Source organism: Stenella coeruleoalba, assembly GCF_951394435.1.
Source record: "Stenella coeruleoalba genome assembly, chromosome: 2".
NCBI lineage: Eukaryota > Metazoa > Chordata > Mammalia > Artiodactyla > Delphinidae > Stenella > Stenella coeruleoalba.
Genome location: NC_137147.1, coordinates 84,782,457 through 84,808,238, shown reverse-complemented (window position 1 = coordinate 84,808,238; position 25,782 = coordinate 84,782,457). Strand labels below are relative to the sequence as shown.

The window sequence follows — 25,782 nt, the reverse complement described above, 5'->3', positions numbered from 1 at the left end:
GAAGGAGGAGGTGGTATCGGGAAGGTGATGGACAAGGAAGGAGGCTGGGAGATGCTTGGCCAGGGCCCTGCCTACCCCTGCCCCTTTGTCCACTCTTAGGGCACCGAAGCACCTGGAGGATTTGGGATGTTGCCCACAGGTGCTTGCCCCACCCTGAGCCTGGAGCCATAGCATGTCCCTGGGGCATCGGACAGTGAAAACAGGCCCTAGTACCTCCGCTGTCACATTAGGGAGTGAGCAGGGGCTGGACAGAGCTTGGGATACTCCAGCCCAGTGGGGCAGTGACCCTGAAGGAAGCATGGGATTCCCGGGGAGGAAAAGTCTGGGACGTTTGTCTAAGGAGCAGGATAGAGGAGGGGCGTGTGGGGCTGGTGGCCTTTGGAGTCACACCGACCTGGGTTTAAAGCTTAGCTCTGAGTGACCCTGAGCAAGTTACATAACCTCCCGGAGGTAAACAGTGTTGCCTTCCTCATGAGATTAATATGAGGAACAAATGAGATGATGTTTGTAAAATACCTGTGTTCAATAAACGTTAGCTAAAATAAAATTAACAGTAAGGGATCTGGTGGTAGGGAGCATCCGGTGCCCGGCCACCCTCCAGTAGCTGCCCTGTGAACCAGCATCCACCAGTGGAGGCGCCATCAGTCTCTTCCAAGCCCCCGCTTTTCAGAAGATGTCAGTAGCCAGGAGAGGCCAAGGAGCTCCGAGGTTAGTGCACTCCGCAACGTGCAGGTTCTGATCCCACCTTTGATCCCTTTCTTCCAGATTCATGTGCTCCCAGCTGCCCAATCAGGTCCTGAAAAGCATCAGCATCATCGACAGCCCCGGCATCCTGTCTGGGGAGAAGCAGCGCATCAGCCGAGGTCAGTGCCCTCCCTGCCCTTCCGGGCCCCCCACTCCTCACCCGGGGCTGGCTGAGTCTTTCTCTGATGTTGGCAGAGGATTTCTGCCCCTGTTGTATTCTATCCATCCTCCAGGGCACCCCCAGCATCCCTGGGCAGCCCCGGGGTCCAGAGCTGAAGAGGTCCCAGGAAATAACCAGGAAGTCATATGGTCAGAAGTTCTGCTCTTTCAGCTGAGAAACTTTCTGGAGCCTGAGCCATAACCTCTTAATTCCTTTAAACACTGTCGTGTAATACTAGTACCCACCTCACATAAATCTTCAGACGTTAAGAGGGGACCACTTGCTGACCACTCACTTGGACACATGACAAAAAATAAAGAAGGCCAGCTAGTGACAGCAAAGGAGAGAGCCCTCCAAGCTGCTCTTCCTCCCTCCCCCAGTGCCGTGTATTCCACCCCAGTCACCTCTGCAGCAGCCTTCTACTGAGTGAGGCTTTATTGCTATCCGCTTGGGGCCAGACGCTGTACCGCGCACTGGGGATGCAGCAAGAACAGGTGCAGTTTCTGCCCTGGAGGAGCTTGTGTTCTAATGAGGAAAACAGACATGAGTTTCGTTATCACAGAAATAAATAGAGAACAAGAGCTGGGATACTCACTCTGCGATGGGGACTGTCTATCAGAGTGTAAGGAGGATATCTGGCCTTGGCGTGTTGAGAAAGACTCTCCAGAGGAAGAGACGTTGGAGCCAGAATCTGGAGGATGAATAGCAATTACCTAAGGGAAGCTCTGGGATGGGAAAGGAGAGGCAATAAGGCGTTCAGAGGAGATTTGTGGAGAATAGAAAACGCTTGTGAAGAACAGTGACGTCTGGGCTTCTTCAGCCTTCACAACACAAGGCTGAGGCAGTACTGTTTCCAGACCCGTGCACTGTGGTTAAATAGATGGGCCTGCGGTCTCCCCCACCTTCCCGGTAAAGGGGCTGTTGGAAGCAGACCAGAGGACTGTTTACTTACAGAGAGGAAATTCCTGACAGGGAGGGCACTAGGATGGATTCCTGTGGTCCCAGTGGCAGGTCAAGTTCCCTCGCCCTGGCCGTTGAAACAGAGGACAGTTCCTGGAGGCTTTGCTGGGAGGGAGAGGCTGGAGTGGATGCGTTGCTGCTGTCACTTCTCACTGGTAACTCTTTACAGCCCCTGAACAGGAGCAGTGGGGTTATGGCCAGGCAGTGAACTGCCCCACTCCTGAAGCCAAAGAACGTTACACAGGCCCTAGGACACACCTGGGAGCTAGAAAGCAGAGGTCCCGTGACAGGGTTAAAGAAAGGGCTCCCCATGTCTATAAGCCCTCTCTTCTCATGCCGTCTGAGAAATGCTGGTTTTGCAGTCTCCAACTACCGTGCTGTGCCTTCACCCATTCGTTCAGGGACTTAGTGGGCCATTAGGCCTCCCTGAGGCCTCCAAGAACATTGCACTTGTAGAAAAAGTCACAAATAACAGTTGTAAATGGTTTTCTCCAGCTCCTCAGTGACTTTTGTTTTTGTTTTTGCGGTACGTGGGCCTCTCACCGCTGTGGCCTCTCCCGTCGCGGAGAACAGGCTCTGGACGCGCAGGCTCAGCGGCCATGGCTCACGGGCCCAGCCGCTCCGCGGCACGTGGGATCTTCCCGGACCGGGGCACGAACCCGTGTCCCCTGCATCAGCAGGCAGACTCTCAACCACTGTGCCACCAGGGAAGCCCCTTAGTGACTTTTTCTTCTGCATATACAAACATACCTTTTTTAACAGAAATGAGATTGCCATGCACATTTGCTACAACTTGATTTTTTGCCATAACAGCTATCACGGATCATTCTATGCCAGTATATTTAAATTACTTTATTCCTTTTGACAGCTGCTTAGGTTCTATCAAAGGGGCATAACGTCATTTATTTAACTGATTTGTGGATGTCGTGTGGTTAATAATATTTCCCTCTTGCAGACAGCACTCCAGAGAGACATCTTTTGTGTATCTTTACACCTCAGTGCCAATAGATTTTTTAAAAAACCATTTTAGGACCATTAATTTGGCCCCATTAAACATTGCTCTGAAAATACAGTGTTTTATTTTAAAAGGAAAATAAAGCAAACCCACGCCCCACAGCTTTTTCAAGCTGCCTATGTTTCCACTGCTTCTGCATGTCTGACGGAAGTATGCCAGAGATATATGTGGTCCTGGAAATTTTCTTTTTGCCTCTAAATTTTAGGACCTCTGGATTTTAGCCTCAGCCTTATCCATTCCTTTTCATTGGCAGGCCTTTGACCAATGCTAATCATCCATGTTCTTCAGGGTTTCTCCTGGGCTTAGTGATTCTAAGTGTCTTTCAACCTATAGCTCCTTCAGAGTAGTTAGTGTGGTGTAATGCTCTCAGGATGCTTTGAAGACAGTTCTTTTTAACACTTTATAATAACTGACTCATATCCTGACTTACTGTGGCATGTCCTTCTTCACATCCTATGCCCAGAAATAGCACATATGGTTCCAACCAGTCAGCTGGTCCCTGCCGCCCTGACAGACAGCAGCTGATGGGGAAGGACCCAGAGCGGCAAACAATGGCAGCCCCGGGCACTGTGGCCAGGGTCCCCAGGCTTAGGTGCCGTACCGTGTTCGGGCACCGTGGCTGGTTGGAGTCACTCAGCTGACAGTTTCAACCCCAAAGAATATTAACCCCAAAGAATGTGTACTGTTTTAAAGCTGCTTCAGCTTAAACTATTGCAAACAGCGCTGCATTCTCACACACGCTCCCGTCTGCTTCCATCCCTCCAGCTCCTAAATCACAGCACCACCTTCGCCACTCATCTGTGTCAACACTGGATGAGGCACGGGGACAAAGTGTGACCCCACAGAACATTTGAAACATCCGCCACTGACCTTACTGGTGGGGCTTTGCCTCCCTGACGCGTGTTTCGTCTGTGAAAGAGGAAGGGGGCAGCTGCTGACCCTCCTCTTGTCCCTTAGTGCAGTTGATGGATCAGCAGGCAGAGTCTCATCCAGCAGGTCCCTCTTACACATGTAGCGTCTCCTTGAAGTGTGTATTCACAATAGCAGTATGAGAACAGCCACCAGGTACTGAGCCCTTGCTGTGTGTCTACAGCGTGCTCTTCCTTTAGGACTTGCTAAGTTAAACCTGCACATAGTCCTGCACAGACAGGAGCCCAGACCTGACTAGGGAACCCCTCGCCCTCGCTCCTCTGGGAAAGGGGAGCCTAACAGCGATGGTAAGAATTCTTTCCCCAGCTGCTGGGCAGATGGGCAACCAGGCTTGACATCCGGGGATTGGACAGAGTAAAAGCTGTTAACGAGGTGCTGCTTTTGGAGAAGAAGCTGAGGGGATGTGTCCTTCAGGCAGTGGCTGCAGGCTGACGCTGCTGTGTGGACCTAGTCTACCCTCTAGCCTGCAGGGTTGTGCAGCCCTGGCTGAGCACACGCTGGGCAGACAGTGCAGCTACAGGAGGAGGTGATGAGCATGGGGTGACTGCAGAGCACCCCCAGGAAGACCTGCTGACTGCATCACACTCAGAGTTCTCCCCATCTGCATGGGATGAGGCAGATGGCAGGTGGGGCAGTGGAGCGTCGTGCTACTTTGCTGGTGGTCGAACAGGGAAGGAGGGACCTAAGCTGGGGAGCTGGCCTCATCATCACTGGCAGCCCTTGGGCACCCCCAGGGAACTGCCCAGGTACCCCGAGCTCTGGGAACCAGATGGCCTAGTGAGGGTATATCTCCAGGAAGGAGTCCTGAACCCGGGTTCAGTCACGTGCCTCCCCTTACCTGTGGCTCCCTTCTTCCTTGTTCATTCTTCTCTCTCGTGACGTCATAAGCCTGCTTCCTTTTTACTCTGTGCTGAGTAGAGGGGGCAAGTGTGATTACACGGAGGACATTGCTCTTCTCTTGGCCAAAGTCATAGGTGACCAGAAGAAACAGTTGACATTTCTACATGATGATTCGTATTTTGGGGTGTTCAGTTTGAGGCAAAACATGGCAAACCCACTCTTATGTTAGAAGTGACCTTTACCAGTTAGAATGTGTCTTAGCACAGCCTTCTCATCAGCAGGTCCTTAACATGGACCCTAGAAGTCAGGTCCCTGCTCTGTGCTCCAGAGTGAAACAAGAATGCATAGTCAGCATTGGAGGGGAGTAAATGTTGTCTAAATCTCCTCTTTGGGAGTTCTATAAATAAAACCCCCTAGAGTAATTGATTTTGAAGCAATTTTTAGTATACTACTCCATATGGAAACCCATTACCCTTCTGACGTTCCTTGGTTTAATTATAGTTAACAGAAAATCTTTAGGAACAGAAGGGTGAGCTTAGATACTAACTTGTAGTTTTCTTGCCTGACATAGAGAATTCCCATCAAGCAGGAATTAAAATATTCTGATATATTTTTAATAGTAACTTTATTCTACTGAAGTAAGAGCTACCTAAAATTCCTACAAGCTTTTCTTGATTCTTTTCTTGTAGCCAATAAAGAAATGTTTGAGTTCTTAAGATTTTCTAAGTTATTTTCTTGAAGTGGGTGGGTGAAATCTGACCAGGTTCAGTCTTGAGAATGTCCTTTGCCCTGATGATGGCGTCCAGATTTTTGACTCTATGTGATAAGAAAAGAGCACATTTATCCACACATCCTTATTTTCATTCCCAATCTCTTATTATTCCGGCTCCTGAACTGTTTGCTTCCTAAAATACTGTTAATGTCGTGCTGAACCTAAACATCATCTAGGATTTATTTCTGGACTTGGCATGAACACAAGTGTGTTCCCAACTGCGTGGTACAAACCTCTGGGTTCTGGCTGCAATTATAACGTCCCTGTCTGACAAGGAGAAGACTGTGAAAAATTCTAATGTGGCAGCTGGTGTACTTGTCCATCTACTTAGCACATAAGCATTTGGAAGGTGCTATTTTAGCAGCAAGTAATTATTCCTGTGGTTTCCTGAGAGCATGAGGTTTTGTGTAGCCTTCAACAGACTTGACTTTGATAACAAAAATAGTACAGTTTTTCCCTTTTAAAAATTTAAATAACTCTAGAAGAAAAAAACTCTTGATCTGAATTTTCCAACAGATCTACCAGCAGGTCGGACCTAGGACCTAGGACCAGCAGCTTGTCAAATGAAAGTCTAAGGGCACCTTCTTCTGATGTTTAAGCCCTTCTCTCTATAAGCCTTTCTCATTATAAATCAGTGAATAGAACTGAGAAGACAGTGAAAAATAGAAGGGCAGAAAATGTCCTGCTAGTAAAAGCAATCAATGATGATAATGAATGAAACAGAAGAGATCTAACTGTGCTTCAAATAACGTAACAGGCCATAACATTAGCTTCAAAATCATTGATTAATGTCTTAACATTTACATATAGACATCCTTATGTCCTCCTGATTTTGGTAGCATTAAGGAAAGCACTCAAGAATAAAAAAGGCATCTAAATACTGACAGGTACATGTGAGCAGGTCATTTCAAGGATATGCCAACACAGTGGAGGTGCCCAAACATAACATCACAAAAGAATTGACAGAACAGGAAACAGGGAATGGAAATCCAACTGGTAATCATTAAAGATGCTAAAAAAATAGCGATGATGAAAACTGTAATCAGGGAAGTCCAAACACACCTACCTGACACGTTTCTTGAGCTTGAAAGACAAAAGACCGGATTTTGAAGGCTGTGCAAGACGGGAGAGAGATCATTTAGAAAGGTCCAGATAAGAGTGACTTCCCCTCTTGTGCTCTGGGAACAGGGAGGACTAGAGCGGAAAACACACATACACGGAGGAATGAGTCTTTTTCACTAGAAGAGTGAGAAGGCTTGGAGCGAGATATTAGCCAGGTCCAACAGCAGCAGAGGCTCTTCTGAGAAGCACCTGGAGAGCTGAGAGCTGGAGGCTGAAGAGGCCGGCGGCTCCCAGGGCCAGACGGTTATGGTAGGTTCTTCGTGTACTTCAGGTAGACCACACAGCCCAAGGCTGGACTTCACAGAGAGTTTCTGAGGGGGGCCTGCCATGCCTGCCGAGTACCCCAGGAGAAGTTCAGGCCTTCCTTGGGTAGTATTATAAATAAGAGTAGAAATAATCATTAAATAAAGGGGGAGTCGAGGCAGCACTATCCCCTCCTTCATTCTGTTCACCACCACCCAATACAGACACGGCTCAGGACCATCCCAGCATCTCAGACTGCGGTCACCTGAGCTCACTGGACATGTGACCCTCATTACAGGTGCTACTCCTGTCCCTGCCTTCCCATCCTGTGGTTGGTACAGGGTGGTATTTTGTTTTTTGGGTTTTTTTTCAGTTTTATTGAGATAGAATTGACATATGGCACTGTATAAGCTTAAGGGGTACCACATAAGGATTTGACTTACATACATCATGAAATGGTTACACAATAGGTTTAATGAACATCCATCATCTTACACAGATACAACATTAAAGAAATAGAAAAAATTCTTTTCCTTGTGATGAGAACGCAACTTTCATTTATAACATACAGCAGTGTTAATTATCTCTATCATGTCGTACATTATATCACTAGTAGTTCTTTATCTTATAACTGGAATTTTTTACCTTTTGACTATCTTCATCTAATTCTCCCTCCTCCCACCCTGGTACAGGGTTTCTTAATTCATTGTTTTGTTTCTGGGGTTTTGGGTTTACGACTGTTCAGGCTCTCTTAGCTCCTCTCCCTGTCCACTGCAGCTCCTCCCAGCTTTAAGGCATCCCCAGGCTTCATCAGCATGCCCTTCTCCCATCGCCCTTGGATCCAGAAGTTGAGCAGACAGGACCCAAGGTGGAGCCTTGAGGTGCTCCAATAGAGACTGCCCTCCACGTTGACAGCAGTTCATTAATGAACAAGTTCAGTCGAGATGCAATGAGCTCCTGTGTGCCAGGTACTATGCTAGGAATTGGGAGCATAAAGATGAACAAGGTACCGCCCCTGCCTTGGAGTTGCTACAGCCTAGTGTGGTCATCCAGCCAGTCACTGATGCACCAGATTGTTCTGAAAGAAAGCTGTCACCTACGTAGAGAATTATTATCCATTCAACAAACACTAGGCAAAAAAGATGGACACGGTCGCTGCCCTTATGGAATTTACATTCTGATGGGAGAATCAGACAAGAAAAGCAGGTAAACAAATGAATAAAATCATTGTAAATAGTGATGAGTGCCAGGAAGGAAATAGATAAGGCATTGAGCTCAATGAGAAGGGGTGAGGTGGGAGGACCACAGTCTCGGAAGGTGGTGGAGGCCTGTGGCTGAAAGTTCAGAAGGCGGTGGCCTTGCAGAGGTAGGCAGGTCAAGGTTTTGCAGGTTTTGACTGACCATGTTGTCTATTCAGATATTTTCCACCTGATATATAAAGGCTATATAAAAGAATAGACTTTCAAGTATCAGATATTCACCCATGGATTTCAATTCCTGCATATTCATGTTTTTTTCTGAGGCCTTTTTTTAGAACCGACACTATTCAGTCTGTAAACCCAGAGTCAAACATGTTGCTTTCCTAGGTCCAGTCAAGGGACTGAAGTCCCTGTGGGCTGTCCTATGTCATATAGCGAGAAACACGCGGGCAGGAGAATTGGACTTCCTGGGTTCCAGTTTAGCTCAGCCATCTACCAGCCATGCAGCCTTGGGAAAGTTGTGAATCTCTGTGGGAAATGAGGGTAATAATAGTACCTACCACATAATGCTGTTGTAACTGAGTTAATACCTAGAAAGCAGAAAATAATACCCAGCCTAGCACATAGTAAGTGCTCAGTAAATGTTAGCTTTATTATTACTCTCACCATCTCAATGTGGTGGTGGTGGTACAGGCCAGAGTTTTCAAAGGCTGAATTTAATATTGGTTGGTACTGGTTTCTTGCCTCTTAAAGTCTTCTGTCTCAGAGTAGGGGAAATTTTTGTCAAGTTATTTGAAATGTGGAATTTGTTGGTCAGGGACTGAATATGCTGTGTTTGGCTAAGCGTTTTTACCTTTTTTCCCCGTACCTCGGTCATTTTATTGATAATTAGCTTTTAACTTTTGAAATCACATGTCTCTCTCGAAGTGGAAAAGGGACAACACTAATTGATCATCTGGTTTAAAAAATATTTGGTGGAAAAAGAATTTTAAAATAATGGACAGATATTGTGTGTGTGATCTTTTTGGCACTCCTTTATTTTAGAAGTGATGGTATAAAAAGCAGTGGGTAATAGTAGGGGCCTGCTAGAGACTATTCATTCAAGACCCATTTATATTGATTGCCTGCTGGGTGCCAAGCACAGTCCTGGATTCAAAAGGAATGAGGCACAGCCCCTGGCCCTGGTGCACACCCTTGGCTGGAGTGGATGGACCTGCAGACAAGCCACTCTGACCCTGTGCATTACAGGAGTTCTGAACAAGAAGTGGAGTATGGGAAGTAGGCTGTCAGCAAAGCTGCTAAGGGAAGGGACTCTTCTTCCCCTTTTTTAAAAAATCTACATTTTCTCTCTCTCTCTCTGAACAATTCAGTGGGTTTTTTTGTTTGTTTGTTTTTGTATATTTACAGAGTTGTGCAACCATCACCAGAATGAATTTTAGAAAATTTTCATCACCCCAAAAAGAAACATTGTCCTCATTAGCAATCGCTACCCATTCTCCTCCCCCCAGACCCTGGCAACCACTAATCTACCTTCTGTCTCTGGATTTACCTACTCTGGACATTGCATATAAATGGAATCATACAGCATGTGGCCCTTGTGTCTGGCTCCTTTCACTTAGCATAATGTTTTCAAGGTTCATCTGAGTCAAACAGTGCTTCATTCCTTTTTATGGTTGAATAAAAATTCCATTGTACAGCTGTACCACGTTTTATTCATTCATAAGTTGGTGAACATTTGGGTTGTTTGCACTTTTTTGGCTATTTTGAATAATGCTGCTATGATCATTCATGTATGAGTTTTTGTGAAAATGTGCATTCTTGGGGCTTCCCTGGCGGTCCAGTGGTTAAGACTCTGCATTTCTACTGTGGGGGCCATGGTGGGTTTGATCCCTGGTCGGGGAACTAAGATCCCACATGGCGCAGGGCACAGGCAAAAACAAAAGAGAGTGAGAAAACGTATGTTCTTGATTCTCTTGGGTATAAATCTAGGAGCAGAATTGCTGAATCATATGGTAACTCAGTATTTAATGTTTTGAGAAACTGCCAGACTGTTTTCCAAAGTGACTGCATCATTTTATATTTTCATACACCAACAGTGTACGAGGCTTCCAGTTTCTCCACATTCTCATCAACACTGTCATTTTGCTTAGAGCCATCTTCATAGGTATGAAGGGGTATTTCACGGTGGTTTCAATTTGCATTTCTCTAATGGTCAATGATGTTGAGCATCTTTTCATGTGCATTGTGGCCACTTCTATATTTTCTTTGAAGAAATGTATATATAGAGGGTTTGCCCGTTTTTAATTGGATTATTTGTCTTTTAATTGTTGAGTTTTAACATTCTTTATTTTTTTAATTTATTTATTTTCATTTTTGGCTACGTTGGGTCTTTGTTGCTGTGTGCGGGCTTTCTCTAGTTGTGGCGAGCAGGGGCTACTCTTCGTTGCAGTGTGTGGGCTTCTCATTGCGGTGGCTTCTCTTGTTGCGGAGCACGGGCTCTAGGCATGTGGGCTTCAGTAGTTGTGGCATGCGGGCTCAGTAGTCGTGGCTCACGGGCTCTAGAGCACAGGCTCAGTTATAGCACACGGGCTTAGTTGCTCCGCAGCATGTGGGATCTTCCCGGACCAGGGCTCGAACCCGTGTCCCCTGCGTTGGCAGGCGGATTCTTAACCGCTGCGCCACCCGGGAAGCCCCAGTTTTAACATTCTTTATATGTCGTATGTACTAGTCAAATATATGACTTGCAAATATTTTGTCTCATTTTCTGGGTTGTCTTTTCACTTTCTTTATGGTCTAACCTGAAGCATTAAAAGTTCTTAATTTTAATGAAGTCTGATTTATCTGTTTAAATTTTTGCCACTTGTGCTTTTGTCCTAACCCAAGCTCATGAAAATTTACTCCTATATTTTTCTAAGAGGTTTATAGTTTTAGCACTTACATTTAGGTCGTTAATCCATTTTAAGTTAATTTTTGTATATGGTGTGACTTTAGGGCCCAACTTCATTCTTTCACATGTGTGTATCTAGTTGTCCCGGCACCATTTGTTGAAAAGACAGTACTTTCCCCACTGAATTGTCTTGGCACCCTTATTGAAAATCAGTTGGCTATAAATGTGGAGGTTTATTTCTGGACTCTCAATTCTATTTCATTGATCTGTATGTCTGACCTTATGATGCAGCTCTCCTTGATCAGAGACTCCAGGTAAATGTGTGAGTTCATCAACCCACAAGGTCAGGGCCGTACAGGATGAGGTGAGGATAAAGTGAGTTGATGTGACGTCTTGTCACGGTACCTGTCTGGTGCACAGTCAAGGGAAAGATAACCTGGCTCCCCTAACTATTGTTATTCTCCTCGAGACAACGGAAGGAGGTTGCAAGAACGGGAAGATGTGTGAGCTCAGAACCCTTTGGAGGAATGTGAGTCATGCCTGTGGCTGGAGTGTGTGTATGTGGCGGGTGGATGCACACGTCAGGAGACTGGGTTTATCCTGGAGGCTGCGTGGAATACTGAGGAGTATGAGGTAGAGGATGACATGGTAGAGAATTCTGTAGGAATTCTGAGGAGTAGAACGTACTTATGTCCACAGGCTTGGATCATGAAGCCATTTTTATATTTAGAGCTTGAGCTCAATGACTTGTCTCTGAGCTTTGTTTGAATTTGGCAACAACAGAAAAGGGTGCATCCCCAGTGCCTGGGGCTGAGTGCTGATGAATGTGTTGGCAGACCCTGTTTTCTGGCCAGAGCTAAGGCCAGTCTGAGGTTGGGTTGTGAGGTCCTGGACATCACTCGCTTCTTGGGCCTCCAACAGGAAATCCTGCTTTCTTTTTGTTTCGGGGAAGTTTGCTGACAAACACATTCAGACTCCTTTTCCGCCAGTGCCACAGGAAATTCCACACCACGAGTGTGGCTCCTTCTGCCCCTACTGTGAGTGCGTCATGACCATGACTCAGAATGGCATTTGCCAAGCCCTGGAAGATATCTTTAGTTTTTGTTAATACCTTAAATGCATACTCGATCGTGAGAAATGACTGCTTCTACCCAAACTTTAAACCAACCTAGACTTTTAAATAAAAAACAATTTTTTTTTTAATTGGAGAAAGGTACTTCTCTTACTTCCCATAGAGAGCAGCTCATGATCATAAAACATTTAATAGACATTGGGATACAGAGATTAATTAGAGAAAAGGTTTGCTCCTTACTCTTTTGAGTGCTAATAATATAGCTGACACTTGCACGGTGCATTGTTAAGTGTTTTCCATATATTATTAACTCATATGCTCCTTATAAAAGCTGTATGAGGTAGGAACTGCTCTCCCATTCTACAGGAGAGAAGACTGAGATACAAAGAATTTAAGTCCACAGTCCTATAGCTAGCGTGGTAGCCAGTCTCCAAAGATGCCTCTTGCTCCCACCTCTGCCAACCATGAACCACGCCTTCCAGTATTCATGCCCTTGAATCTGGGATGGCCTCTGGCTCACTTTTTGATCAGTAGAAATCAGCAGAAGTGATGCTGTATGACTTCCCACGTCTAAGTCATAAGAAGCCCTGAAGGTTCCACCTGGAGCTCTTGGCATGTTTATACTCGGGAAGCCAACCACTATTTTAAAAGTCCAGCTGCCCTGAGACCACCATACTGTGAGGGAAGCCTAAGCTAGTCACATGGGGCAGCCGAGAGGCTCAGGCAGCCTCTGACTGGCCCAGCTGAAATAGGAGCAAAGCCGTGGAGGACCAGCTCAGTTGAGCCTTAAGATGATTCCAGCCCCAACTGCCACCTGACTTTCACCTCATGGCAGACCCCAATCGAGACCCACCCAGCTGAGCCCAGTCAACCCTTAGACGGGATGTTAACCATAAGAGGCAATGACATAAACACCCCTGCCCGTCTGTCTGTCTGTCTCTCTCTCTGTCTCTATGTCTCTCTCTCTCTCTCTCTCTCTCTCTCTCTCTCTCTCTCTCTCTCTCTCTCTCTCTCTCTCTCACACACACACACACACACACACACACACACACACTGAGAAGACAGCACTGGGGAAAGGTACCACATGAGGCACATTTCCACGTAACTGACACTTCTCCCCTATACACACCAAACCTCCTGGTTTTTTTTCCTTTAGTGGTTTTTGGTAGTAGACTTTGGGAAAGATAGTACATGCTGCCCTGCATTCTCATTCCAAGCGTAGTGGGGGACTTCCCTGGTGGCGCAGTGGTTAAGAATCCGCCTGCCAATGCAGGAGACACGGGTTCAAGCCCTGGTCCGGGAAGATCCCACATGCCGCAGAGCAACTAAGCCCGTGCGCCACAACTACTGAGCCTGCGCTCTAGAGCCCGTGAGCCACAACTACTGAGCCCCTGTGCTACTAAAGCCCGTACACCTAGAGCTTTTACTCTGCAACAAGAGAAGCCACCACAATGAGAAGCACACACACCGCAATGAAAGAGTAACCCCTGCTCGCCGCAACTAGAGAAAGCCCGTGTGCAGCAATGAAGACCCAACACAGCCAAATAAATAAATAAAATCCTTAAAAAAAAGGGTAGTGGGAAGAGGAAGAAGCTTCCTTACGTTGAATGTTCACCCTGCACCATGCTCTGCTAGGTCCTCTTGGTCCATTGCTCATGCACATACCATGTGTCAGGTACCAGGCGCTTTAGTGTTAGCAGCACCAAGATAGACCCTGTTGCTGCTTTCTGAAACATACGGGGGTGGAGGGGGGCGGTTGAGGTAGATGGATGAGCTAAAATGCAGAACAAATGAAGTAGACACAAAAACTTGAAGGAAACAATTGCAGAGTCCCACAGCAAGCGTAGTCCTTCTTTTTTTTTTTTTTTTTTGATCCTAGTTCCCCGACCAGGGATCGACCCCGTGCACCCTCTGCAGTGGAAGCACTGTGTAGCCTTAACCACTGGACCGCCAGGGAAGTCCTGAGTGGTCCTACTTTAGATGGGTAGTGAGAGGGGTTCTCTCCGAGGAGGTGGCATTTAAGCTCAGACCTACAGAATGGAGGGGCTGGCCTGGCAGAGAGTTGGGGGAAGGGCATTGCAGGCAAAGGCCAGAGGGAGCGGGCAGGTCAGGGAAGGCTGGAGGCTGGGGAGTGGCCGGGAGGTGGTGAGCCGTGAGGTCAGGAGGGGCTGCTGGTGGGAGCTGTTGGCCTTAGGGAAGCACGTAGAGTTTATTCTGAGAGGAACAGAAGGATTATCTTTTTTAACCTTCTGTTGATTGCCCAGAATTACCTCTGTGAACAGCCAGGTGTTCATACTGGGCAGTCACAGGTCCAGCCCGGCTCTGCCACTCAGTTTCTGTGTGTTCGTTTGGTTGGTGGATGGTTGGCTTTCTCTTCCCTTGATGCCAGGTTGTCGCTGTCGTTTCTTCTTCTGTCATACCTGTTCTCAGGTACCATCTCCCCTCTGCTCCCCTTCTACCCTGTGAGTGATGCACTGAAGCCCTAGAGCAGTGATTCTCAGGCTCCAGGGAACTTGTTAATGTGCTATTTCCTGGCCTCAAGCACAATTTGGGGGATCTGGAGTGAGATGCAGAAAACTGCGTGTCCAGGGGTTCTGGTGCAGGAGGTCCCCACTTTTAGGAATCTGGGGTAGCGCTGAGCCTGCCCACTCCTGTGCTCTCTGCCATCTCCAAACCAGGTGAAAGAAGAGATGATCACAAACTTGGAAAATCTACCAAAATGGACTTGAGCTGTGTCCCACGTCCCTTTCACCAGTGTGAAAGGATAGGGCGGAGGATGTAAGTGGTCGGGGGTGGTCTTTTGGGTTGGGGTGAGAGGCAGCGCAGCGCTGGGCCGGGATCTGTGACTAACCAACATCCTCCCAGGTGAGGGCTTTGACAGGGAGCAGAGATAACTTTACCCCACAGTGGTCACCAGGTAATCAGGTGACTCTAGCCTCGTGAGCATCTGACAGGGGCTCCTGGCCTGACACTGCTGTCCTCTGCCTGTGCGTTCACTCCATATAGGAGCACCCCCAAACCATTCTAGACTTCTTTGGAAGTTAGAGTTTTTAGAACCTCTAGAGAAAAATAAGGAGATTTTTTTTAAAGATTCTCATTTATATTTTCAAATGTTTAATAACTTCACTGCTATAATGGGGACATTCTTGTTATATAACCTCCATCCCTAATGTTATGTATGGCAAAAGCTCTCTGCCCTACCATCACTGTGCACCCATGGGGGCCCCCCCCAGACTGGAGGGTAGGAGTGATCGATTGTAAATGCAGGGTTCTAGGTGGCAGAAGAGCAGTATCATATGAGAAACACTGGCCTGGGACATTTTTCCATTTCCCTGGCTCTTCCACTGACCAGCTGGGTGACCTGGGCAAGTTATTCCACCTTTGTGAGCCTTAGTTTCCTCCTCTGTAAAATCATGTCAATACCTAAGTGGTCCATAGGCATCAGCTCTGAAACATGCTCAGAGTGAGAGGACCCAGAGTGGACAGAGGGCAGGTTTAGGCGCCCGTGCTGGTGGGGAGGCATCTCCAGCTAGTGGACGTAGAAACATGCTGAAAAAATAGCGGCACTTTCAGGGCATCTTTGTTTTCCATCATTGTGGGCCCTGGAGGAGGCTGACCTGAGTTCAAATCTCAGCACCCCTACCTTACTGTGGGACCCTCTGAGCCTCAGTTTACACTTTTATAAAGTGAGGAAACCCCCCACCCCAGTTCTTGGAAGATAAGGCGACATAACATGTACAGGCCATTTGGCATACAGTCGTATTGAAGAACTGTTGGTGATGGTAGTCTTGTTCACTTCCTGGAACTGGGGTGGTCCCCAAAAGACCCACCAGGATCGCAGGGTCAGCTCGGCCAAGTGCCCCAGAATTACCCCAGAGAGTAGATCTCACCCCCCACCACTTACATCCTCCGCCCTATCCTTTCACACTGGTGAAAGGGACGTGGGACACAGCTTAAGTCCATTTTGGTAGATTTTCCAAGTTTGATGGCAGAGAGCACAATAGACTTGACAGTAGATCTGTAGAAAGGGTGCTGAGAGAATGCAGCTACGGAATGCAGTTGCGGGGAACCTGCTTCAGAGAATGACCCAGAGGAGGTGTCCTCTCGTGGCAAGGGCCCCGACTCTTGTCACGTTTCCAGTTCTTTTTGCCATAATCCTCTTTCTGGTGTCTGGGGGTATTTCTCACATGTGCCGTGACACTTTCCTCTAGAAACCTCCAAATTCATCAGGATTCTTTTCGTCTCTTTCTCAAAACCATCCCCTGTTCGAATCCAAATCACACTGCAAAGCGCAAGTCCGACCACTTACTCAGCGTTTCTCCTGTCTCAGGTACTCTTCGGAAGGACCACCGTTTTGTGTGGATGTGTGCACATGTTGAGATGAAAAATTCAAGTGACAGAAGGTTAAATGGTGAAGAACATTTGTCCCATCCACATTCCCAGTTCCTCTCCTAGAGCAAAACGCAGCAGCAGCCTCTTGGGCTTCCTCTGAGTAAGAAGGTCCTCTGCTCACTGCTCTGCACCAAGATTTTTCCACTTAGTAAATCTTGGAGCACAGCCAGGTCGGGACTTCAGAGCTGCCTCCTTCATATTCCATCATATAGCTGTGCCAGAATTCATAGCTGGTGTCCTTTGGATGGATGACATTCAGGCGGTTTCTAATCTTTTTTTTTTTTTTTTTTTTTGTGGTATGTGGGCCTCTCACTGTTGTGGCCTCTCCCGTTGCGGAGCACAGGCTCCGGACGCACAGGCTCAGCGGCCATGGCTCACGGGCCCAGCCGCTCCGCGGCATGTGGGATCTTCCCGGACCGGGGCACGAACCTGTGTCCCCTGCATCGGCAGGCGGACTCTCAACCACTGCGCCACCAGGGAAGCCCGGTTTCTAATCTTTTACTGTTACAGACAGTGCCACAGAATACAGACAGTTTTGCACATACAGTGCAAGTATATACAGTTTGCACAGTCGTGTAACTGTAAGATACACTCCTAGCAGTGGCATTGCTGGATCAAAAGGAACTGTGGTCTTTTTACTGTGTTAACTGAGGCCAGAATGCCCTCTCTAGAAGATGTGCCCGTTTACATTCCCACCAACAATACAGAAGTGCCTGTTTCCACACATCCTCCCCAATTTAGGGCATTACCGATTTTGTTTTTATCTTCGCTTTATCTTTGCATTGTCTGATAGGTGAATGGCATCTCATTATAATTCTAATTTCACTTCTCACTGTTCTTGTGGTTGAACATCTTTTCATATTTACAGATCTTCTCAAAGCAGTTCCTTTCCGGAGATATTTGACCATTTTGAAATACTGTTGGCAACTACATGGACTTTCATTTAATTAAATAAGTGAGTCTTTTTTTTAAATAAAGACCCCAATGTGGGCTTACCTGGTCCCCTCTGACTTGATCTGTCTTCCTATCTGTGACATAAACTCAGAAGTAACTATCTCTGAGTAATGGTTTGGCTTTCGGAGTGGGTTAGCTGATTACTTAGTTGCTGGACCTGGTGTTCATTGACTGGCTGTTGTCCAAATGCTCACAGAACACTCACTCCACGCTGGGAATGTTTAAAAGGAGGAACAGGGCAGGGCAGGGGGTCAGGGTCAGAGGTCACTTGCAAGTCATTTGTTGATCCAAAGTTGTCACCCTCTGGGTTTAACATTTCTCTGCGGAAAATTATGACTTGAAGAAACATTGTCTGTTTGCCCTTCTGAACCACAAAATGACAAGATGCATTGTCTAAGTTGAAGCCTTGTTTGTAAATATTTGGCCTCATCACACTTGGGTGGAGTCTATATACCATTGACATTTTGCCTCAAGAAAATCCATTACGAGTACAAACTGCCTTTGTCTGATTTATAGACGTATTGTATGAGACCTTCTTACCTGAGGTACACAAAGCCCACTTGAAAATGAGGAAGGGGCAATTTCCACGTGCGTGACACTTGATTCCTGGATTCTATTAATTATAGTATTAGAAGGTTGAATCTGATGACTTCCTCAGCATCCTTGAAAGTCTCAAATTCTGTGACTTTTCCTCTGGTAATTTCTTTCAGCATAGAGGAGTTTGGAATTAAATGGCAAGGAAATTAATCTTTCAGGGCAACTGACTGCTGCTATGGAAACATGCAAGGACCTTCAGATCAGCCCAAAATGCCATAGCACATGAGTCCAGTGGAATGAATGTGATAAAATGAAATGTGTTCCTTGCTAATCTTATCCCCTAGAGTTAGTCACTGAATATTCCTGTAACCATCCAGATGGTTTTACATTCTTATGCTGGTAATGGAACTTGATGGTATCTACTAACAGGCACTAAATGGATTTTCCTGAGAATTTGACATTTTGTTTCAGAAAAGCTTGATATTCAGAACCACCATATATATCTTTAAGATTTGAAGGGATCCATATTGATCATCTGACCCATCTGATAGATGTAGAAACTGAGGCCGTGTAAAGTGAAGTGGCTGAACCAGGCTCCAGGACATGTAGGTTTTTCCTAGTAGATTTTCACCAACTTCTCTCTTCAGCAAAGAGCCTCAAATGCCGTGTACTATTGCTGTCTTTTTCTAGGGCTCAGACCTGCTTCTTAACCTAATTTTTAACCTGAAATGGAAAATGAAATATGAAACCCAGTTTTCCCTTTGGCTTGGTCACATGACCAGAAGCAGCCACGTTCACCATGCTAAATGTTCAGGTAGAGCCTTTCTCAGTTCCCCATCTGTCCATGGTATGCTGTGATTTCGTGATGTGCGGGCTCTTCGGGGTCACGTTGCACCATCTGCCCCATCGTTATCTTCACAACATCCCCCAGAGGAAGGAGAGACAGGCTGTGGGCCTAGCTTGTTTATTTTAGGAGGAAACAGGCACAGAAAAGTTAATTCACAAGGTCTTGGACTAAATTCCAAAGGGAGAGGAGTGGGAAGAGAAGCTAGAGGATAAACAACACCAAGCCCACCCCAGGACAGGCTCGGTCCTTGGTTTAATTTAAAATGTGGTGTGTTCAGTGGCCAGACCACCCTCAGGCCAGGCACGGGGAGGCAGGGAACTCTGTAACTGCGGGGATATTCTTGTAGCCAGTTACATTCTCCAAGCGGTGACCATCACCGTCTGAAGACTTTGAGAGGAACATACATTGAACCTCCACAAAAAGAGGTGACTGCTGTGCAGATGTGGAGGCTGCGGTGTCCGTCCTCTCTGAGAGTCTTGTTGGATCCGGGAAAGGGCTTAGTATCAGCTCACCCCCACGCCACCCACCCCAACTGTGTGTCTGGTCAGCTGCGAGGAGGAGAAAGCCGGCTGGAGAAGAGAGGGGAGGTGGGGAGGGAGGCAGGAGCAGTGTCTGTACTCATTGCACACCTGTGTGTTCCCGCTGCTCTTCGGGCACAGCTGAAGGGGGGCTGCCTCTGTCCACAGCGGGGTGTGTAGCAAAGACACCACCCGCAGGGTTTCTTGAGATGGCAGTAAGCTGGAAAGCACTAGAAATCCAGACCCTAGTTGTAAACACCAGTACAGAAGGAAGGGAATGCCACCTCAATAATATTGCTAGCCCAGTCCTATATGGGCCAATGATTTTTTCCATGTTTATTTTTTTATTACAAAAATAATATATGTTCATCCTAAAGCACTTAAAAACTACTTTTTAAAAGACCAAAAAGAAGAAAATAAAAATCACCTCTAATCCCACCATCGTGGTGTACACACAGTGCAGCGCAGTGGATAAAATTGCAGGCTCTGGGATCAGCGTCCCTGGGTTTGAATCCTGGCTCCCCTGGGAAACAGCTGTGTGGCCTTGGGTTAAGTTGATTTTTTTTTCTGAGGAATAAATCAAATTTATTGAGCACCTACTATGTTCAGTGGTAGATCCTGGGTGTAAGGTGGTAACTGGAATGAGGGGTGGTGTTTGCCCTCAGAATTTCTGTCGTATAATCAGCAAATAAATATATCATTATAGAGAATAAGTGTTATGAAAGAAACATCACTGATGCTGGAAGAATATGTCACAGGGAAGCTGACTTAGTGTACAGTGTTCTGCGTTAGGCTTTTGGGTTCTAGACATGATGACAGTCTCATCTAGAGGACAGGCTGTGGCAGAGAACAGACCCTCTCAGGAGGTGGGGAGGTCCAGCTCCGCTCGGGTTGGGGAAGGCCTCCTGGGGGAAGTGCCCCAGAGGGATGGGTAACTGGAGATGGGAAAGAGGGGAGGCATCCCAGGCAGAAGGGAAAGTCAGAGGCAGGGAACTGCAGGATGCTTTGGAGGAGCAGCAGAGAGCCCAGTGTGGTTTCTGGGGTGGGGAGGGTAGTTTAGTATGAGAACTGTGAGAAAAGGCTGGGGAGGTAAGCTGGGGCTAGTCGCCAAGACTCTGTAGACATTTATTCTAGAAGTAATCAGGGACTCACAGTTGGGGAGATTATCTGAGTTCTGAGAAGGGGTGGGGATCATTTGAGGGCTGGATGGCAAAGGACGGAGCCCGGGGACAGGAAGGGCAGTTAAGGGCACTGCCAGCACTCTCAATGCTGTCTGGACAGTCTGTGCTGGACAACTGACTAAGTGCTGGAGGGACACAAAGATGGACATGACACCTCGGGGAACTCTGGGAGAGGGGCCGGTGTTACACGAACCAACACCGTAGGTGCTGGGGAAGGGGTATGAATGCCCTGCTTGCAACGGAGCTGCTAGCTCTGGGAGGAGCAGGCCAGGGCCCCGCCAAAGAGGAGGAGAGGTCTGAGCAGAGTCCTGGGCTGTGGCCGGCTGGGCAAGTGGCCTTGCCCACCCCAAGAAGGGCACTAAGGGCAAGGGCAGAGAGAACCTGGCCTCGGTCTGAATGTCCTCCATTATCTTGCATCCTTTTATTGACACACATTTTGTTTAAAACTCACGTAATAGGAAACTTGGCTTTGGGAAGAAACTGAAGCATTTTTTTCTGTTGTTCTATTAAAAATAGCCTACCAAATTTGCTTTCTCAGGGTCCCCGCCCTGTGTTTACCTGAGCCAGGCGGCCACTGCTGAAACCTCAGATGCCATTTCCTGGTGGGTCTTTTCAGCAGAGATGGTGACCACGGTCTCCACAGGGCTGTGACGGAAGCCCCTGATTGGGTGGAAAGGGCCCCTTCCTTCCTGCCTCCCCCCTCTTGTTCCCAGAACGTGGAGCCAGGAATGCCAAGCTGGGATCTTCCACAGGACAAAGTCTCTTTCCCAGCTCGCAAAGCTATATAGCTTTGGGGTCCTTTTGCAAAGATAGAAAGTGTAGTTTTAAACAACTGGACTGATTACATCTCTGTTTTGTTCCAGACTGTTAAAAGTTCCATTGGAAAGTCTTATAGAATTGAAATGTCTATAATTGAATGATGAATTTTTAACATATATTGAGCATCATGGGGACAGTTCTATTATTGTGTCGACTCCACGGACACTCTTACCTGCACACATACATACACTACACCCACATGCAAGCTCACCTGCACGCGTGCACACACACACACACATACGCCCAGATCTGTGTGCACCCCGGGCCTTGTTGCATTCTCCCCAGCTGGAACTGATTCTCATAAACTCCGAACATTCTCTTCCCTGATCTGTCAGCATGAAAGGCTCTTAAATCACCTTGGCCACGAGGCAAGGCACTGTGAAATTACACGACTCTCAAAGTTTCAGTGGACAAGCCAAATTTTACATTAACCTCTGTGGTTAAGACTATTTCGACTGTTGCTAAATCCAGCTCCATACATGGCCAGATTTGTGACATAGTTCCCTGATGAACAGATTTCAACTTCCTGATCTACTCAGCAGTTTTGTAGAGATGTATATCTTCAAACAAGTTTAGCAGCCTTGGATTTTTTCCTTTCTTTCCTTCTCCCTTTCTTTCTCCTTTTCTTTCTTCTTTCCAGCCTTCTGTCCATCCTTTCTTCCTTTCTTCTCTTTTCCTTTCTTTCTTATTTATTTATTTTTACTTTTTAAGTCAGTTTTATTGAAGTATAGTACATTATAATGCACTCACTTTAATTGCACAGCTTGTTGATTTTTGACAAATTTGCAAATTTACTCATGTACTCGTGTTTCTCGTGTAACCACCACCATCTTCAAGAAATAGAAACTTTCTGTCACCCTGAGAAGTTCCTTCTTCATTTGTGCCACTTTGCAGTCAGTCCCAGCCCCATCCTCAGCCACAGGCAACTCCTCATCTGCTCTCTGTCGCTGTAGCTTAGCTTTGCCTGTCCTAGAATTTAATATAAATGGAATCGTACAGTATGTGCTCTTTAGTGCCTGGCTTCTCCCACTCGGCATGTTTCTGAGATTCACCCGTGTAGCTGCATGTGTCAGTAGCTCATTCTGTGTATCACTGAGTAGTAATCCACTGCACAGAGGCACCGCAGTTTATCCATTCACCTGCCAAAGAACATTTGGGTTATTTCCAGTTTGGGGATATTCTGGGTAAAGCTAGCAGCCTCATTTTTATGGCAGTATGTCCCTCAGCAACAGTTCCAAGCACATCCTAGGCACTTGATAATTATTAATTAATCCATTAAAGAAAATTTTGTATTTGAATGTCTTGTTAAATTCCAAGATGTTTAGTGTATTTTCGATTTCCAGAGAGACATGTTCAAAGAGATTGTTTCAAGCAGGGAAGTTTAGGGGAATTCCCTGGTGGTCCAGTGGTTAGGACTGTGCGCTTTCACTTCCGAGGGCCTGGGTTCGATCCCTGGTCGGGGAACTAAGATCCTGTAAGCCGCAAGGTGCGGCCCAAAAAAAAAGGGGGATTTTGAACATTTTCCCACAGAATACATTGAGTCAGTATAGGAAGCAGGGTAGGAAGGCCCCCACCCCCTCAGGCATTCCCGGCCCAGTTGAGAGACACGTGTGAACTAACGGAGTACAGTTCTCTGGGGGGCTAGGGGCACGCTGCGGGAGCCCAGGAGGGCTGGAGGGCACAGTTGGGTTTCTAAGGCTGAGTCAGAGCTGTAGTGTTTCCACTCAGAAGTAGGCACCAGGTGGACAGTGCTGTCCAGACCAAAGACAGTCAGCTCAAAATGTAAGGACACTATGTAGGCCAAAAAGACAGCAGCCAAGGGCACGTTCAGTCTGAGGGCCGCTGGTTTTCCATGTTGTTTTAAGTGGTAGCTTCGTCACAGACCTACTTAGCATAGTGTGGCTGACTGTAGCAGTGACAGGTCTCTGACCGCCCTCTGTAACAGAACCTTTGGGGCACTTCATTGCTCTCTGCCCGTTGAGTATGAGAATGTTTGCCCCGAGCTGTCCCAGCCAGCGCAGGTGTGCACAGGCCTTTCCTAAGCCAGAGGGAAATCCTGTGGTTGGAACCATCGCTCTGTTTCAGGAATAACCCAGGGTCTTTAAGACCAGCTGGTAGAACTCCCTCTGTCTCACAAGCAAGGAAAGAAAGGCCACTAGCTCTATTCATAAAATATGAATGGTTTGTGCTTGGTAGGTATATTCTATTAGCTATTTTTTGAGCACTGATTCTCTCCCTTGGCTCAAGCATCATTGCATTGTCACCTTTACCCTAATTAATTTTGTTTTCTCTATGACTGCAGACTGTACCTCACCCCAGCCAGGCATCCTTCAACAAATATTTATTGTGCCCCCGCCATGCATTGGTACGAGGATTTTTAAATCCTCGAGGAGGATTTAAAGGATTTTTAAATACGAGATACGAGGATTTTTAAAATAACCAGTAGATAACATCTTGGAGAGCTTTCTGGGTACCAAGATGATTCTAAATGCTTCACATACATTAACTCCACAGCCCCATGAAGTATATGGATACTATTATTAGCCCCATTTTACAGATGAGGAAATGAGGCACAGAGAGGTTAAGTAACATGCCCAAGGTCACAGAATTAGTAAGTGATGGAGACAGATTAGATCCCAGGCAGCCTGAGTCCAAAGCCCACAACGATAATCACTGTCTTGTGACGCCATGAGGAAGATGTGGTCCCTGCGGTTAAAGAATTTATGATCTAATGAGAGAGCCCTGTATATCCATTGGATTATAATCCACTGTGAAAAGTTGTTTAATAGGAGAATAAGCAAAGGACTCTGGGAGCTCAGAAGAGGGAGTAACTGAGTCCACCTTTGTGAGGGAGGGGGCAGAATTAATAACGAAAGTTTATATTTATTGAAAGTTTACTAAGTCTCAGCATTGTGCTGAGCACGTTAAAAGGATTTTCTTTTTTTTTTTTTTTTGCGGTACATGGGCCTCTCACTGTTGTGGCCTCTCCCGTTGCGGAGCACAGGCTCCGGACGTGCAGGCTCAGCGGCCATGGCTCACGGGCCCAGCCGCTCCCGCTCTGCGGCATGTGGGATCTTCCCGGACCGGGGCACAAACCCATGTCCCCTGCATCGGCAGGCGGACTCTCAACCACTGCGCCACCAGGGAAGCCCTAAAAGCATTTTCTTATGCAGTCATTCAACAACCTGGTTTTACAGATGAGAAAATTGGAGCTTACAGAAGTTAAGTAACATGTCACTCAAGTTTCCCCCAGGTGTTTTGAAGAATGACGAGGATTTGGGCTAGATTTCTAGGTCCTAAGCCAGAGGAGAAGGGCTTGCCAGGGCCTAGGCCCAGCGTGAGCAAAGATGCCAGAGCTTTCATGAATTTTAAAATCCGTCTTCAAATAAGCAGATTTAAACTCTGTGTTTCCTCAGTTCTGTGCTGTACCATCTAACCACGTATTGGTAACTTTTTAGAATAAAAAGAAACTATTTTAAATGTGTTTTGTGTTACCGACCAGCAATAACACAGACACATCTTTGCCATCCCATATGCTTTGGTCTTCATTCTAAGGCAGTGATCCTCAAACTTTACTGGGCATTACAATTGTCTGAAGAGCTTATAAAATGCCGGTCACCCTTCTCTACTTTGAAATGAAAGTGCCAGAGGACAAGAAAGCAAACTCTTAAGTTTACTGAAGAACTGCATGCATAAATATTTCTAATATTATATTTTGAAGTTACTACATAGTTCATTTCCCTTGTGCCTAAAATCTTTTCTATTCAGAATGGTGACCAGTCCTCAGTGGAAACCATAAATCATGGCAGGCTTCAGTTTCATTCACCATCCTATGCTTACTAAAGCCAGAATAATGTATAAATGTGTTGTAGAGGCTTTGTAAACAACTCTCATTTAGCCAAAAATAAAATTAAATCTGTATACGCTAAAAAGTAATAATAAAGTAAAATAAAATGCAAGTCACCAAGCCCAGCCCCAGGGATTCTGATTCCATGGTTCTAGGGAGAGGCTAGGAGTCTAAATTTTAACAAATCCCATACTTGATTCTGATGCAAGACCAGGCTTTGAGAAGCAGTGGTCTCTAGGTCCTTTTGAATAATTTTCCTTCAGCAGGCAAACTAAATAACATATCATTAAACTAGATCCTTTCTTTAAAATCAGCTGGAACAGGCTTCCCTGGGGCCACAGTGGATAAGAATCTGCCTGCCAATGCAGGGGACACAGGTTCATTCCCTGGTCCGGGAAGATCCCACATGCCGCGGAGCAGCTAAGCCCATGTGCCACAGCTACTGAGCCTGCGCTCTAGAGCCCGCGAGCCACAACTACTGAAGCCCGCGCACCTAGAGCCCGTGCTCCGCAACAACAGAAGCCACCGCAATGAGAAGCCAGTGCGCTGCAACGAAGAGTAGCCCCCGCTCACCGCAACTAGAGAAAGCCCGTGCACAGCAACGAAGACCCAACACAGCCAAAAATAATTAATTAATTAATTTTTTTAAAAATCAGCTGGAACTTTTTGGTAGACAAATATTTGGTGCCTTTCTTGTATCATGAAGGTATAAGAATTGAGAAGACCTATTCAGCCTTAAAATG

At 46.6% G+C, this 25,782-nt stretch overlaps 1 protein-coding gene across 4 annotated transcripts in view; it reads left to right on the top strand.

Annotated features, from left to right (window-relative positions):
- The window catches only part of EHD4 (EH domain containing 4), a 91,022-nt gene that overhangs the window by 40,805 nt on the left and 24,435 nt on the right, over positions 1-25,782 (top strand). For all 4 annotated transcript variants that reach the window (XM_079913730.1, XM_079913728.1, XM_079913727.1 and 1 more), the window contains one exon: positions 766-863. In XM_079913730.1, coding sequence (XP_079769856.1) covers positions 766-863 — 98 coding nt within the window. The remainder of the gene's footprint in view (positions 1-765; positions 864-25,782) is intronic.